Source organism: Octopus sinensis, linkage group LG8 (genome assembly GCF_006345805.1).
Source record: "Octopus sinensis linkage group LG8, ASM634580v1, whole genome shotgun sequence".
Lineage (NCBI taxonomy): Eukaryota > Metazoa > Mollusca > Cephalopoda > Octopoda > Octopodidae > Octopus > Octopus sinensis.
In genome coordinates, this window is record NC_043004.1 from 5,320,166 (window position 1) to 5,338,479 (window position 18,314).

Below are 18,314 nucleotides of genomic sequence, written 5' to 3' on the forward strand. Positions count from 1 at the left end.
TATTGTTATTATTATTATTATTATTATTATTATTATTATTATTATTATTATGCACAGTGCTAAGAACACACATATATTGTTAGCAAAACGCATATTAAAGGAGAGATTATTCTTCAAACATAAACTTTTAAATGAATTAAAGACACAAGTATTTTTGCTTTTTGATTCTCTTCTCAAAGACAGCCATTCAACATTAAAGTGCAAAGCTGATTTGTTTTCCTTTTTATTCACTGCCAGAATCTATCTAAGTTTACATGGTTCCATTTTTAATTTATGTACTTCTAAGACAAGTTTATACAGTGGTAAGTACTTTAAAGATATCTCTCCTGCTGTATAAAACTCATATAAATTTTAATGCTGATTTTGTTCTTGAAAGAATTTTTGTGTGATAGAGTAAATTTCATTAAAGAGATTTCAATTATGCATTACTCATGCTCTTTATAGTGGTGAATTATAATTTTTTCATAGGTGCAGGTGTGGTTATGTGGTAAAGAAGTTTGCTTTCCAACTGTATGGTTCCAAGTTCAGTCCTACTGCATGGAACCATGGGTAGTTGTCTTATAGCTTGGCCAAACAAAGCCTTTGAACAGATCTGGTAAACGGAAGCTGAAAGGAAGTCATTTTGTGTGTATGTGTGTACTCTTTTGTAAATGAGCATCATTGTCATACGAGCAAGGTTGTTCATTTGCAGGTTTCAGTGGAAAACATGTCTTGCCATGGGGAAATACTATTTTGATTGGGAACTGGTAAGAGTTGGCGACAGGAAAGTCATGCAGCCATAGAAAACGTGTCTTAATGAATTATGTCTGACCCATGCCAGCATAGCAAAGTGGATCTTAATGATGATAGTGATGATTTCTAATTAAATTTTACATAGATTGGCCATTAATTAAATACATTTACTGAATTTAGAGCACTAAGTAATTAAAGATGTAGACTCTATTCATTGTCTAGTTTAATACCGCTTATCACTTTGGTGCTCTTAGCAAGATCTAATCTGTAAGCATTTGGGCCACATCTCCAGTGTGAAGGTAACTCAATATCTTGATGTATTGCTTCATCCTGTAGTCACCCATGAGTCTTGGCTTCTTTCTTTCTTTCTTACTTTCTTTCTTACCAATCTCAGAGACCACACAGAGATCATGGCTATTGGCTGTCCTTCTTCCTCTCAGATATTTAAAAAAAGGGTTGCACTTCCTCTAACTCATATTTAAACAAGATTTAATTTAGCTGTAACTTCAGATTCATTAACATTACATGAGTGGGAGATGAATATTCCCCTGGCTAGGTCACCAGTCTATTGTTGACAGCATTCCCCTTGGTAGCTAGATGAACTGAGGCTATTGGACTTGAGTGTCTACTCGGTGGTGGACTCTCTTATCATATGCCTGAGGATTCACCAAGACAGCTGAACAGTGCAGGATTATGGAGAGCAGCCATCAACCTATGAGTGCAAGGTCAAATCTGTAAACTTTCAGTAGCATCTTCCATGTGTCCCTGTCATCTCTTATTCTATCACCACAGGATTTATGAAGAAAATGCGAGTGGGCTGGTGTCTTGGATTGCTGAACAAGCTGCACGATGAATATTATTAGAGGTGCCATGGTTTCCACTCTCTCATCCTTCAAACTCATACTTGTCTGGTGCAACAAGTTCCACAAGACCGATACTTATCAATATGTAGAATTTGTATGGAATTGTGTCTTTTTAGATAAGTTGCTAAAGAAGTGAAGGGCCACTTCAGGCCTGGGTGCATTGGGTTGTCTGTGAGCGAACTTCTTTTGGAGGAGCCTCGTGGTGCTTAGGTGTCTTTTATGTGTTACTCCCACTTTTATGAGTGTCTTTTATGTGTTACTGGCACAGGATAAAAATCACGTGATTAAAATCTTGTAGCGACGAAATAATGTATGATTAGTTTAAAGCAATGAGAACAAATAATAATTACATCTGACAGAGAAATCTGAATGCCAAATAAATACAGTAACCTTTTCGTTACTGTATTCATTTTGAGATGCTCTGTGTTTCTTTCAATTACTTTAAATATAACAAAGAATTTAGTAAAATAACTTAGTGTTAGTAACATAAATTGTGACTAAGGTTTGGTGGAAGGTTTTAATTCAAAATTTATGAAAACAAAACATTTGTACTCAGAGCCAGAGCCATTTTCAGTGGGATTGGTAACAAAAGGGTTAAGAATTGTTTCTCTATAATATATTTTAACCCTTTTGTTACCATATTTCTGTTGAGATACTCTGTTTTTCTTTCAATTACTTTTAAATATAACAAAGAATTTAGTAAAATAATTTAGTTATGATTCAGCTAGTGTTAGGAACATGAATTGTGACTAAGGTTTGGTGGAAGATTTTAATTCAGAACTTATGAAAACAAGACATTTGTACTCAGAGCCAGAGCCAGTTTCGGCTGGGTTGGTAATGAAAGGGTTAAATGTACTCTTATTCTCACCCTCAAACATACAATACTCTATTTTCATCGTTACTGTTTTTTACATTTCACTTTATTCCTATTTATGTTTACTTTTATTAATATATTTAATAAATGCATCAGAAAGTAGGAAATGCTTGAAATTGATGCAAAAGAAAAAGAGTCACTTATTCAAGCCCTTCTCTTGCTATGGTGCATTGGACATCAATGAGTTTTTCTCCACTGTTCTTTCCTCTGAGTTGTTATTTTTGATTTTCTTCCAGTTGGCTCCCTGTTTTTTCAGTTCTGCTTCAGTATCCCACTTCCGGTTATTTTTAGGGTGTTCTCTTGTCTGCCTCACTTGCGAGCGCCAGGTTAGGTCCTGGTTTCCTTGAGGGGAAGATTTCCCTCTGTCTGGTCTTGTTAATTTTGAATTGTCATTGATGTTTCTCTAACTTAGATTTTCTCTGGGTATGGGTTTTGGCCCAGCGCAAATCCATTTTCACCCTTGGAAAATGTGGTCATATTATTCTGGCCTCTGTTTTTTGACTGCTCAGCACGGGAAGCACTATCAGGAGCTTGCACTCTGCTGGTATATGTGTGTGTGTGTGTGTGTTGTGTGTGTGTGTATATATATATATATTATGTTAGGGCATGGACTAGTGTGTTGCACTCATGATCCCTAGATTGTGGTTTCAATTCCTAGACCGGGTGGTGTATTGTGTTCTTGACCAAAACATTTCGTCTCATGTTGCTCTGTGATCACTTTGACACCTGATGCCTGGTACACTGTGCACCTGTCCAGACAACATTGATTTGATGGAGAGAGTGAGCTAATAGGCAGCACAAACATTTGTTCATAATAAACAAATCGTTTGTGTAGGCTGTATGGCAAAAGCTAAATGCTTATATGTCATCTTCAACAGGAGAGTCCATCATGTATATATATATATATAAACATTATCGACCACACATACTGAATGTATATGTGTTGTGTGTTTGCTAGTAGGCTGTGAATTGGTGTGATGGAGATTTCTACCTCAAAGTGCTTGCTTTTAAGACACCTGAAAGTGATGGACAGGTGAGACAACTCACCTCAAATCCCATCAAGTGGATGTATGATGAATGGTTTACATTTATGATCATATCTTTCTTTTCTTTTTTTTTCTTTGTTTTTTTTTTGTTTTGTTTTTTTTGCCATGCATAGCTGTGTAGTTAAGAACCTTGTTTTGCAGCCATGTGGTTTCAGGTTCGGTCCCACTGTGTAGAACCTTGGGCAAGTGTCTCAACTATAGCTTCAGCTCAGTCAATGCTTTGTGAGTGAATATGGTAGATGGAAACTGTAGTAGCTCGTGTGTGTGTGTGTGTGTACATGTATAAGTATGTTTATGTGTGAATGTATGTATGTGTGTCTTTGTGCTTGTGTCTCTCCCACCTCCTCTTGACAACTGTGTTGGTTTGTTTACATGTCTGTAACTAAGCAGTTTAGCAAAAGAGACTGACAGAATAAGTCCCAGACTTAAAAAAAAATTCAGTACTGTGGTTGATTTGTTCAATTAAGCCCTTCAAGGTGGTGCCCCAGCATGGCTACAGTCCAATGACTGAAACATATCATAGAATAAAAGAGAGACTCATTATTCCTAAAACAGCATTTTCTGATGTTACCTTATCTGATGCAGTAGGTCGTGCTTTGTGAGGGATTTAGCTGCTGTTTTTAGTATTGTCTCTTCCTTGTCTTGTATAATGTTTTATGCAGTGTTTTTCATGAGGGGCACCCGAAAGGAATGAAAACCAGGGGGAAATATTGCCATGTTTGTTAAAATTAGATGGTCTTTAACCTGTTAGTATATAAACTGGTCATATCTACCCCAAATATTCAATCTGTTCTGTGTTCAAACAGGCCAGATCCAGCCTTTCATACCTACCCTTCAGTGTCATTCCAAAAATAAGCAGTCACATCATTTTAAAATCTCAAAACAACAAGATAATGTGTAATTAATTCAGAACAGTGTGAAGATATGTGGCCTAAGCACAGGAGTGGCTGTGTGGTAAGTAGCTTACTTACCAACCACATGGTTCCAGGTTCAGTCCCACTGTGTGGCACCTTGGACAAGTGTCTTCTACAATAGCCTCGGACTGACCAAAGCTTTGTGAGTGGATTTGGTAGACGGAAACTGAAAGAAACCTGTCAAATATATATATGTGTGTGTGTGTGTGTGTGTGTGTGTGTGTCTTTGTCCCTCCAACATCACTTGACAACCATGCTGGTGTGTTTACATCCCCATAATTTAGCAGTTCGGCAAAGTGACCGATAGAATAAGTACTAGGCTAACAAAAAATAAGTCCTGGGGTTGATTTGTTCGAAAAGGCGGTGCTCCAGCATGACAACAGTCAAATGACTGAAACAAGTAAAAGAATAAAAGAATAGTTGTTTGGGTGTTCTACTCACAATTGCTAGAGTGTGGGTTCGTTTCTTGGACTAGGTAGCGTGTTGTGCTCTAGTGCTGTGTGGGGATCAGCATGTCAAAGAATAGACCCAGTGTTTCCTCTGCATGTCATAAAAGGCAATTAAATGAGGTTGAGGTAGGATTTGCACTCTGACTCATAAAAACCCTCACCATCAATGACTACCCAAACAGACCCATGGGTTGGATGGTTGTCGCCTGAGTGGTGCAACAGTGCCATCCGCCAGGAGTAGGGAATTACCAACAAATGGTAAATGCAGTGACTCACTGTTACAGCGGATGCCCCTATACTACTACTCTTTTACTTGCTTCAGTCATTTGACTGTGGCCATGCTTGAGTACTACCTTTAGTCAAGCAAATCAACCCCAGGACTTATTCTTTGTAAGCCTAGTACTTATTCTGTTACACTCTCTGAGTGGTTGGTATTAGGAAGGGCATCTGGCTGTAGAAACTATGCCAGATCAGATGGGAGTCTGGCGCAGCCTTCCAGCTTGCCAGCCTTGGTCAAACCATCCAACCCATGCCAGCATGGAAAGCGAACGTTAAATGATGAGGATGATGATGAAACTCTGTTTTGTTTTCTTATTACACTTTACACTTTTACTTGTTTCAGTCATTTTGACTGTGGTCATGCTAAAACACCACCTTTTAGTCAAAGAAATTGATCCCTGGACTTATTTGTAAACTTGGTACTCATTCTATCGGTCTGCTGAACTGCTATGTTATGGGGATGTAAACACACCAAGATCGATTGTCAAGCAATGGTGAAGGGACAATCACAGACACAAACACACAAATAAATATATATATATATATATATATATATATATATACACACACACATGACATGCTTCTTTCAGTTTCCATCTACCAAATCCACTCCTGAGGCTATAGTAGAAGACACTTGCCCTAGGTGCCACACAGTGGAACTGAACCTGGAACCATGTGGTTGGGAAGCATGCATCTTGCCTCACAGCCATCAATAAAGATTTGAGCAGGACTGGTGGGGAGAGAAGGGGGTTGGGGTCTGTTAGTTTAAGGGCCACTGGTTTAGTACATTAAAGCCAAGGCTAAATGCAATTTCCATAGCATATAAGTGATTGAGATTATAACATTCTCCTTTAAACGGGATGCTGATCCATCATAGGGTTATAAGGCACAGGTGTGGCTGTTTGGTTGAGAATCAAGCTTCTCAACCATCTGGTGCTGGGTTCAATCTGAATGTGTGGCACCTTGGACATGAGTCTTCTACTATATAGTGAGTGGATTTAGAAGATGGAAACTGAAAGAAGCCCATCTTATATACATGTGTCAGTGTGTGTGTGTACCGTTCTCTTGACATTATGTGATGGTTTAAATTAGCATTACTGTCATGCAAGCAATGTCCTTCATTTCTAGTCTTCCATGAAAAAACATGTCTGACCATGGGAAATTATTATGTTGCTTGGAAACAGGTGAGGGTTGTCAACGCGATGGGTATCCAGCTGTAGAAAATGTACCTCAACAATTTCTATCTGACCCGTGCAAGCATGGAAAAATGAACATTAAATTATGATGATGATAATGTCTGTCAATATGAGTTTCAAGAATGTCTTTTCCGTGTGGCAGGTATGTCTTAGATAAGAGACAAGAAGTGCATCCAGCTTTTGAAAAATCTGCCTCAATGAATTTTGTTTAATGCATCCGAGTACGGAAAAATGGACCTTGAAACAATGATGATCTTCATCATGGGGATGATGAAACATATATTGAGAAAACAAAGTCACTGCCTTTGATATTGGCAAAATCATTGACAAGCAAGCCTCTATGTCTAACACCTTTTCTATAGATTACAGCAGGATTAGACCTTTCTCTCAGTTCTTATTGTGTCAGCCTATGTTTTTTGGTATCTGCTCCATCGATTTTGATGTCTCCTAAGAACCCATCATTTACTTGCATCTCTTTCTCCTCGTTAGAGACCTCCTGAAATTACTGCTATTCCTACATCATTGTCACCGTCATCATCATCATTTAACACGGATTTTCCTATGCTTGCATGGGTCAGACAGAATTTGCTGAGGCAGGTTTTCTATGGTCGGATGCCCTTCCTATTGTCAAGTAAGATAATATTTCCCCATAGCAAGACAGGTTTTCATGGAAGACTGGAAACAAACAACCCCACTTATGTGATGGTGATGCTCATTTACAACTATCATGTGATGTCTAAACAAAGTCACACACAAATATACATATGAGCACACATACACACACACACACACACACACACACACACACACACACACACACACACACACACACAGAGTATATGACTGGCTTCTTTCAGTTGCTGTCTTCCAAATCTATACATAAGACTTTTGTCAGCCTGGGGCTAAAGTAGAAGGCCCTTGCCCAAAATGCCACAAAGTGGGCTTGAACCCAAGACCCAAGATTTTTAACTACACAACCATGTCTGTGACTTAGAGAATGAGAATGCAGTAAAGTGGTTTGTGCTATACAGATGCAGGATGGAATGGTCTGAGTAAATACCAGGAGAAAAAAAAGTATTAAAGTTTGATCAGTATAAACACTGGTTTCCAGATTCTTTTCTACTCTAGGCACAAGGGAGCCAGTCAATTAGATTGACCCCTGTATGCAACTGGTACTTAATTTATCGATCCCAAAAGGATGAAAGGCTAAGTTGACCTCAGTGGAATTTGAACTCAGAACGTAAATACAGACGAAATGCCGCTAAGTATTTCACTTGGCATGCTAATGTTTCTTATTTCTTTATTGCCACAAGGGGCTAAGCATAGAGGGGACAATCAAGGACAGATAAAGGGATTAAGTCGATGACATTGACCCAGTATGTAACTGGTACTTAATTTATCGATCCCGAAAGGATGAAAGGCAAAGTCGACTTCGGCGTAATTTGAACTCAGAACATAACGGCAGACAAAATACTGCTAAGCATTTCACCCGGTGTGCTAACATTTCTGCCAGCTTGCCACCTTTTTCTCAGATTCAGCACCTTAGGCATGTGAGACATTTTGGCATTGCTGATTTGGCACCGACTTACTTGACATCAGACATTTTAACGTCTTTCTCTCTCTCTCTCTCTCTCTCTCTCCCTCCTCCTCCTCTCTCTCTGTTTATGCACATGAGCATATTACTCATTATGTATATTAAGAGGGGGAAAGTTTTCATATCATTATGTTCAATTAATAAATCATAGTGCCTATGCTAGTGCTATGTAAAAAAACACCCAGTACTCTCTGTAAAGTGGTTGTTGTTAGGAAAGGCCCCCAGTTGTGGAAACCATGCCAAAACAAACAATTGGAGCCTGTTGTAGCTCTCTGAATTGCCAGCTCCTGTCAAACTGTCCAACCCATGCTGGCATGAAAAACATGCTAAATGATGATGATGATGGTGATGTCTCTTCTCCCCCGCTTCTCTTACTCCCATCTCTCTCCTTTTGTATATTTCTGCGTGTGTGCAGTGTCAAAATGTAGTCACCAAAACTGGTCAGATGTCCAGTCCGTGTCCAAACAGCTGCATCCAATTGTCCAATCATCTCATTCCATATACAGAAGTAATTACTGGGCTATTATTCTTTTATTTGTTTCAGTCATTTGACTGCAGCCATACTGGAGCACCGGCCTTAGTTGAAGAAATCAACCCCAAGACTTATTCTTTGTAAGCTTAGTACTTATTCTATTGGTTTCTTTTGCTGAACTGTTAAGTTACGGTGACGTAAACACACAAACATTGGTTGTCAAGCGATGTCTGTATTTGCCCCCGCCACCATCACTTGACAACCGATGTTGGTGTGTTTACATCCCTGTAACTTTGTGGTTTGGCAAAAGCGACCACTAGAATAAGTACTAGGCTTACAAAGAATAAGTCCTGGGGTCGATTTGTTTCGACTAAAGGTGGTACTCCACCATGACTGCAGTGAAATGACTGAAACAATTGAAAAAGAAAAGAATAAGTACTCGAGTTGATTTGTTTGACTAAAACCCTTCTAAGCAATGCCCCAGCATGGTCACAACACAATGACTGAAACAAGTAAAAGATAAAAGATTATACCAAATCATCTCCTAGTTGAGGGCTATACTGCACTTTTTGACTGAGTGGTGATGAACCATATTTGGTATGATATGATAATTACTTGCTTATTTTATTTTTGTGTCACAACCCATGCTGTCTCCAACCCATGCTGGCATGAAAAACATGCTAAATGATGATGATGATGATGATGATGGTGATGTCTCTTCTCCCCCGCTTCTCTTACTCCCATCTCTCTCCTTTTGTATATTTCTACGTGTGTGCAGTGTCAAAATGTAGTCACCAAAACTGGTCAGATGTCCAGTCTGTGTCCAAACAGCTGCATCCAATTGTCCAATCATCTCATTCCATATGTAGAAGTAATTACTGGGCTACTGTTCTTTTATTTGTTTCAGTCTTATTTATCTAAGTCTGATGCAGTTGCCTTTGTTCAAATGGGAAGGTCCTCTGGAAAGAAAGATTGACTTTTAACTGTAAAGTTGAATGATTGCAACTTTTACGTCTTTTAATGACTTTGCAACAATTTTGGGTTGACAAAACTGCAATAATTGATGTCATAAGGTGGTGAGCTGGCAGAAATGTTAGCATGTCGGGTTAAATGCTTAGCAGTATTTCATCTGTCTTTATGTTCTGAGTTCAAATTCTGCCATGGTCAACTTTGACTTTCATCCTTTCGGGGTCGATAAATTAAGTACCAGTTGCATACAGGGGCCAATCTAATCGACTGGCCACCTCCCCAAAATTTTCAAGCCTTGTGCCCAGAGTAGAAAAAAATAATTGATGTTGTTGAATGTTAATTCTCAAAGATTATTTTCTGTGTGTGTGTGTGTGTGTGTGTGTGTGTGTGTGTGTGTTGTACATATGCATGTGTTGAAGATTAAGTTTTGGGGATTTCTAAAATGATAATATTCAAAGTGTTCATATACATCTACTATAGCCTGTGTCATCATCATCATCATCATCATTGTCATTTTAGTGTCTGCTTTTCCATGCTCACTTGGCTCAGATGGAATTTTCTGCAGCTGGATGCCCTTCCTGTCACCAACCCTCACCTATTTCCTAGTAAAGTAATATTTTCCCCATGACCAAACATGTTTGCAGTTAAGATTAGAAACAAAGGACACTCATAATAACAGCACTCACCATTATCATGCAATGTCAAGGCAAGGAAACAGTAACACACATACGCACACACACTCACTCACACATACACACACACACACACGCGCGCGTGCATGCAAACACACACACAGACACATATATGGCATGTAAAAAGCACCATCTGAACGTGGGTGATGCCAGCACTGCCTTGACTGGCTTCCGTGCTGGTGGTACGTAAAAAGCACCCACTACACTCACGGAGTGGTTGGCATTAGGGAGGGCATCCAGCTGTAGAAACACTACCCGATCAGACTGGAGCCTGGTGCAGCCTCCAGGCATCCCAGACCCTGGTCAAACTGTCCAGCCCATGCTAGCATGGAAAACGGACGTTAAACGATGATGATGATGATATATATATATATATATATATATATATATATATATATATATATATATATATATATGTATGTACGAGAGGTTTTGGTATCCAGAAGACCCAAAATGGCAGGTAAGACTATGTAAGTGCTACGAAAGGACTGTAGTTATTTAACTGTCTCATATCGTCTCTGCCTTTCTCTTTATAAATGTCCTAGAAATTTCACACTGCCTTGGCTTTGCTGTTCCATTTTATTTAACACACACACACTGCTGACTACCAAATCCATCTACAAGGCTTTGGTTGGCCCAGGGCTATAGTAGATGACACTTGCTCAAGATGCCATGCAGTGAGACTGAACCTAACTCCATGTGATTGGGAATCAAACTTCTTACCACACCTGCCCCTATTGACACAACTAAATTAATCTCACAGTGGTCCCAATGTTGGGTCTTCTCGTTACTCATTCAGTGGAACTCTCTGCTGATAGAATTGCAAAGAAAATGGTTGAATATTCCAAAGAGACTTGCACTCTTAGTTCAGTCTTCGGAGTGACTCGGTACAACATTAGATGTGACAAACTGGGTCTTTGAATTACAAATAAAGTACATCTGATGGGCTTCTATACAATTCCTTTCTGCCCAGTTTCATTCATAGCACTTGGGTTGATATGAGGATTTTGTAGATGATGCTGGCTCATGGGGTACATAAGGGACTTGATCCCAGACCCTCATGATTGTAAGGTACTTCTGATCATTTTATTCTACCTATACACATCTTGTAAACAGACTTAATTCTTTCATACAAAATTAAAAAAAAAAAAAAACATTTATCTTTTACTTGTTTCAGTCATTGGACAGTCGCCATACTAGGGTATCACCATGACAGTCTAGTTGAACAAATTGACCCCAGAACTTGGTTTTTTTATGCTTGGTACTTATTCTGTTGGTCCCTTTTACTGAACTGCTAAGTTATAGGGGCATAAACAAACTAACACCAGTTGTCAAGTGGTTGTGGGGGACAAACGTAGTTACAAAGAAATGTATACACACTCACACACACACACACACACACACACACACACACACACACACACACACATAGGTTTCTACACAGTTTCCTTTTATGACAGACATATTCACAAGTCATTGGTCAACTCAGGGCTATAATAGAAGACACTTGCCTAAGGTGCCATGCCGTGGGACTGAACCCAAAACCACTTTGTTGCAAAATGGGCTTCTTAACCACACAGCCATGTCTGCACCTAACAATTTTTCTTTACTCTACAAATTTTAGCTTCAATTATGGAAGGCTGGTAAGGAAATTAAAAACATTAATTTGCAATGATGTAAACAGAAGTCAACTTGATGAACTGAATTTTCAGTGTCATGATTGGCAATATGGATTGCATGATGTGATTGTAGACCCCATGTTGAGTCCTGATTGAGCTGAACTATGATCAGCTACGTTCCAGCCATGACCATCTCATCTAACTTTCAGTTATGGAGTATCTAGGACTACATTATCCAATCTGCCCTTCCAATGCTTAAGAAAAATATGGGTTGAGATTTGACTGTTGTTTCTAGCAAGTCGAGCATCCATTTAGAGAGGCACTCTCTTTTACTTGCAATAATTGTTGCTGGTGTTGTCCTAATTTTCAAATCATTATTTTTAATTGCTGCATAAATGACGTTGAGATTTCTAGTCACATGTTATCATTGACACCCATTAAACATTTTGCTGTTTAACCCCAGGCTGGCTCTGGTTGTCCAGAATTATGATCAAAAACAATCCAGCTATATAACCTCTTACTTATTTTTTTAAAAGTTTTTTTTTTACTTGTTTCAGTCATTAGACCGTGGCCATGCTAGGGTACCACCTTGAAGAATTTTTCTTTGAATGAATTGACCCCACTTTTTTTTAAGGCTGGCATTTATTTTATCTGAACTGCTAAGTTAGGGGGGATGTAAACGTGCCAATGCCGGTTGTCCAGCAGTGGTGGCAAATCGACGCAGATACAAAGACACATACACACACATACAGATTATATGTATATGACAGGCTTCTTTCAGTTTCCATCTACCAAATACACACACAAAGCTTTTGTTGGCCTGAGGTTGACCTTGTTATATTTTATATGCCATCAGATATGGTGTGGTGGTAAGAAGCTTGCTTCCCAACCACATGGTTCTGGGTTCAGTACCACTGCATGGCACCTTGGGTGAGGGTCTTCTACATTTTTATTGCTAACTTTTACATAGCTGGGGCTTGAAGTGTTTATGAATGCATACCTGATCGTTATAGACTCTATACGAGATCTTTTTTACTCAGTAGTTTTATAAAATACATTTGAAAACTTTCACATACATTAAAAGCTACTAGAAATTTTAGCATTTTCTCATAGGTGTAATGCATAAGAAGGTAGAAAGAAAGTAGAAGTTATTTTACATCTACATGAAAGTTTTCACAGATATAAAATGGCTATCAAATTTGTTAACAGAAAGACATTATATATATCTATAAATCTATGTCTGTATCTATATATGAAAAGAAATATATATATATATATATGGGGCTTTGTTGGAGCTGGATTTTCTACGGGGATCATACTCTTGCTTACCACCAACCTCAGTTTCTAGACACGAGTGGTCCTGAGACCAAGGCCTCTACCATGATTTTTAAGAAATGTGGTGGGAAGCCTCATGATAACAAAGGAGAATGGACACCAGCCAGCCAGCCCAAAGGTTGGGTGGGCTGCACTTGCCTACATTGGTTGCTATGGCATTGAGGTAGATCTGGCCACCCCCTGTTAATGGAGACAAAACCCGGATTTAAAACACTAGATGATGATGATATATATGTGTGTGTGTGTGTGTGTGTGTGCGTGTGCTGAACCTTTCTTTAAATTTGTTGGGTGTTCTTTTTTTGTTTTCAACTTCTTAAACTATAGAAAAGCTTTATCTCTTTTATGTTGTTACATGTAACGTGCTAATGTCATAAAAAAGACCTTTTACCTTTACGATTTACATTACCCTTTTTTAAAATTTTGTTAGCATTTATGTAGTCAGGGTTTAAAGTGTTTATAAATGGGTACCTGTTATTTGTAGAACTTTTTACTCAGCAGTTTTACAGAATGCATTTGAAAAACACAAATTAAAAATTACTGGAAAATTTAATTCCCAATTAGAAAGGACCTAGTTATAATCTGATATTCATTTTTAAAAAAATACTATATTTACTCATGTATAAGTGGCACCCTTAATTTAGTGTTTAAATCTTGCTACAAATTTTTTTCCTTTCATAGTTTAAGCTTTGCCCCATATAAGTCATATCCCAGTTTTTTTCCATTAAAATAAAGTATTTGACTATGTGACTTATACACAAGTAAATACAGTATACAAGGGGATGCTGAAAAGTTCCTGGTTTTAAGGGTATCATGAAAGGCCTGGTTGGAGGCCCAACCTTCTGGGTTCTTTCACAGGGCTTAGAAAAACTGAAGGCTCGCTGCAATAAGTGTGTGATTCTGAGAGGAGAATATGTTGACTAAAAAAAATCTTAATTAACTGATCCTCCTGTATTTTCTTTTACTCAAAGCCAGGAACTTTATAGCATCCCCTCATGTATATATATATATATATATATATATATATATGTATATATATATATATATATATATATATATATATATATACACACACACATATATATATATATATATATTTAAAATATATTCTGCAAAGTGACTTTTTTTTAAGGTATGTTTTGTAAAACATAACTAAACTATTAAAGTTTAAAAATTCACAAAAAGATATTTTTTTTTATTTTGATTTCAACAACAACAGCAGCAACAACAACAAAAATATGAATACCATTTAGAACTCACTTTGGTAGTTTGTATTTGATTTTGTGGCATTTCTGTTGGACTGAAATGAGGAAAGCGAAGGGGTTTGCTAAATATTGGTGTTAAAAAGTTTGATGTTATTTTCTGCGACATTGTAAGGTGAGGTAAAATCCGTTGTCCAATGAAAATAGGTATCCTGAATCTTAGTTTCCCGCTTAATCCAGAAAAAGTGATCTCAACCTGTAAGTAGTGGGACACTTGAAATAATTTGCATTTGTACTGACTGATACACAGGGCCGCATTCTTGTGAATAGGAAGAAAAATCTGGAATTTATTTTCCTTCTTTTCATTCTGTGATGGTTCCTCTATTGGACTAGGGTCCTTTGAGCGCACATGCGAAATGCATTTAGAAAAACGTTCACTCTTTTCTTCAAACTGAACCAACTGGTTAAGTGTTCCTGTAATTTTCGAAACTGATTTTGTTGGCCATCCTGGGTCGATGGCTATCTGGAGACCAAGGCAGATCCTCTCTCCTGGTTCATATAACCTCTTGTCAAGAGTTAAGACAATGTGAACTTGTTTTCCACGACTGAACTTTAATTTGGTTTTCTCTTCATGATTCACAGGAATCAGTGCCTCTGACAGTCTGTTTACTAGGCTACTGGGAGATTCTTCAACTTGAAAGTGTTTCTTTCTCAGTAGCACAGTATGGGGATCCCTTGATTGAAAATTGTGGCTTGAGGGATGAATGTTGAGGGGTGTATGAATATATATGGCTATAAAGTAGGTAATTTCTAATACAACTGTGTTTTTGTCTTCATAGAGCAATGATGATGGTATATCTGGTGGTAACCAGAATTTATACTGTGAGCTGTACAAGCCTGGCATGGCAATCATCCTTTCATGAGGATTACCCAGAACAGCAAACTTTTTATTCATGAAAACCTTTTTAGGAGCACCTCCGATTCCTGTTTGTAGATATGTAGCACTGCTTTGACCAACGATAATCATTTCAATAAATTGTAGCTCCAAAGGATGTTTTATGTAAAACTCCAAGTCAATAGTCATCAGTTCACCAGGCTCATAATTTGCATCATCTGCTTTCTGAGTGTAGATTTGAAAATATGATATTGGGCTTGAGTTCCGTACCCTGTGTGTAGATCTACCCAGAGTTGGAAAGGTTGTAAACACTTGGTGTATATCTCTACTCGATAGTGACTTTCGGATTGGTGCTCGATGGCGTGTATGATATGTCGACTGACTCAAAGTTTTCCTTCTTAGAGTTGTCATCTTTCAACCAGTTATTGAATCTGAAAAGTGATTTCTGATTCTGTCAGGGAAATTTTTTCTTAAACTTGTATGATTTGCAGAAATCTCTGTTATGATGACACGTCTCCAGTTGAAGAAAATAATTTCTCAGCAAATCTTATTTATTTTGCTTTTCAGTGTTAAAGCTGTTGAGGAGTAGTTGCAGATTGTAGACTGTAATCTTTATTGTAGATATATGTGCTAGCAAACTGGTTAAAGCACTTCTATACTCACAAATTTTTTTGTTTCTGTTTTAGTTTTTATTAAAGGTGTGTCATTGTAAAATGATGTATCCAGCAAGCAATTTCTTTTTATAGCTTAAGACGGTAACTTTTTGTTTTTTGTGGTTTCCATGCACACAGTACAGATAATGTTCGCCTCTGGGGGAGAAAACAGGTTCTACCTAAGTGTCAGTTGCCAGCACCATACTGATTGACCAATAATGAAGCTGGATTGATATAGAGAATGTTAAACACATTGTTCCTTTAAATTATGGAGGATATATATGTAAATTACCAATTCAGTGTCTGAGTTATTTATTCATTCCATTTCCAACTTATATACTGGGAAGAAAATACAAAGCAACATTCCGTTATGTAACTTTTCTATGTTAACTACCAGTATGATTGGCTCCTGGTTATTGTTGCCTTCTTTTTTTAAACAAGTAATTTTTTTTTCAATTTGCTGAATGATATTTCTAAATTTCCCATGAAGGCATATGCTTTCATTTTATCTGATTGTTTTCTTGGGAAAAATGTTTTGTGGAGATCTAATTTGAATAAACTGACATGAAACAAGAAACAAATCACTGTTGTTTAATAATAACAAACTAGAACTTGATGAGGGAAGCATTTCAACTCTCTCTCTCTCTCTCTCGTTATCTATCAGATGCAGTGGGACTGGCATGAGACAATTGGGTGTAGCTGTTTGGACATTGATGATTTGGCCTGGCTGACTGGACATCCAGCTTGTTTTGGTGACAGTACTTTCTGGTGCTGGAGGAAAATTTACACACTCACACACACTTGTGCTCAGAAGTGTGTGTGTGTGTGTAAAAACCATGCCAAAAGTGACCTTGCCTGTGCAAGTACCACATAAAAAGCACTCAGCCCACTCTGTAGAGTAGTTGGTGCTAGGGAGGGCATCCAGCCACAAAAAAAAAAGATGCCAAAACAGACACAGAAGTCTGGTGTAGTCTTCTACCTGGTCAGATCCTGTCAAACCATCCAACCCATGCCAGCATGGAAGGCGGATGTTAAACGATGTTGATGGTGTGTGTGTGTGTGTGTGAAGGCATGTGGCCTAGTGGTTGGGGCAGCCACACTTCTGAGATTGTGGTTTTGATTCTCAGGCTGGTTGCACATTGTGTTCTTGAGCAAAGCACTTCATTTCATGCTGCTTCAGTCTGCTCAGTTGTAAATGGGTAACCCTTCCAAGTGGGGGGAATGTTGGCCTGCTCCCCTAGCCAGCAGAGTAGCTTCATTTGAAAGCTAAAATAATACAAAGTGCATTGTGACTAGCGATGTATAACAACATCTGATAGTCTGGTCAATACTGCAGTTGCTATTTTACTCTACTGGACCCCACTCCCACTCCATAGCTGTTTGACGTTTAAAAAACCCTATATATTTGAGTATTATTAGGAATTATATTAAAAAAAATTGTTTAAATATTTTGTTTATTGAAGAAGTATAACCAATTTATTGCAGATAATTTTCAACCACAAAATCTTACATAAACCCCAGTTCAGAGCCACTGAGAAAGAATTTGAACAGTGGGAAGGGAGTTCTTGATAGATTCAGATGTGGGAGATTTAAGATTAATTGAACCAGTTTGAGGAAGAGGAGAGGTGTACTGACTTGGTGTAAGAAGACATGGTTTGTCAACTGTATAAAGATGTCAAACTCAGAAGAATCGATGGCATTGGGTTGGCAACTTGGGAAAAGGGGCATAACCTGACTATAGACTAGTAATTGGAGTGTGTTAATGTATTCATATTTGCTAGCTGTTGTTTCTGGCTTTGAGAAAAAGTTGTAACCTTTGTGATAGAAATATTTGTCATAATACTGTAGAAGACAGCTGGAAACTATTCTATGCGTTTCTTTCATTATTTCTTAATTTCAAGTCCCAACTTCTAATCCCACCAAATATTATGAAGAAATAATTATCTCCCTTGTATTAACTGTCCACTAGGGAACTCCATGTATTCCAGTACAGCTTTCCCAATAAAATATCAATTCTTTCTCTGCAAGGTTTGTGTCTCTTGCATATTTTTTTTATTGCTGTTACTTGTCTGTCAAAACATGAGAATGTATAAAGTAACTGAAGTTGGTATGTGGGTTTTGCTGAGATAGCTGAGAGAGAGAGAGAGAGAATGTGGGGGAATGTTTTTGTGTGAAAAGGTCAGAGTGTCAAAAGAAAACCTGTTGGACCTTTATAATGATATACAAAAAGTAATGCCACAATACAGTGCAGTGGAAGCAGGTGCAAACCAGCTGTGCACTTGTATGTTTTTTTTTTCTGGTTGACAAACAAATGACAAATTTCTTGTTAATGTTATAAAAGTTAAAAGTAAGATTCTGTCATGAAATGAAGATGATAAACATATATTTATATAAGTCATACCCCTAATTTAGTGTTAAATTTGGTACAAAGATTGCATGCATACCATGGCAGTTTTAGCTTTATCCCATGTATAAGTCACAACCCTGTTTTTGCAGTTTTTATAAAGTATAAAAATAATGCAACTTATAAAGG

At 37.9% G+C, this 18,314-nt stretch overlaps 2 protein-coding genes across 5 annotated transcripts in view; one reads left to right on the plus strand and one right to left on the minus strand.

The window, feature by feature from the left end:
* LOC115214897 (alsin) overlaps nt 1-18,314 on the plus strand; it is a 138,441-nt gene that overhangs the window by 40,000 nt on the left and 80,127 nt on the right. Inside the window, exon 1 of one of the 4 annotated variants that reach the window (XM_036505224.1) lies at nt 13,072-13,098. The exons of the other annotated variants lie outside the window; for them this stretch is intronic. Coding sequence (XP_036361117.1) covers nt 13,094-13,098 — 5 coding nt within the window. The 5' untranslated portion in view covers nt 13,072-13,093. Of the gene's footprint in view, nt 1-13,071; nt 13,099-18,314 lie in introns of those variants that run through there. 4 annotated transcript variants of the gene reach the window in all.
* On the minus strand, nt 14,212-16,009 carry LOC118764482. Its single transcript, XM_036505226.1, has one exon. It carries the CDS (start codon nt 15,537-15,539, stop codon nt 14,238-14,240), a length of 1,302 nt encoding a protein of 433 aa, XP_036361119.1. The 5' UTR covers nt 15,540-16,009; the 3' UTR covers nt 14,212-14,237.

Coding starts and splice junctions, on each gene's coding strand:
- LOC118764482 (XM_036505226.1), bottom strand. CDS start 15,539: ATGACAACTCTAAGAAGGAAAACTTTGAGTCAGTCGACATATCATACA.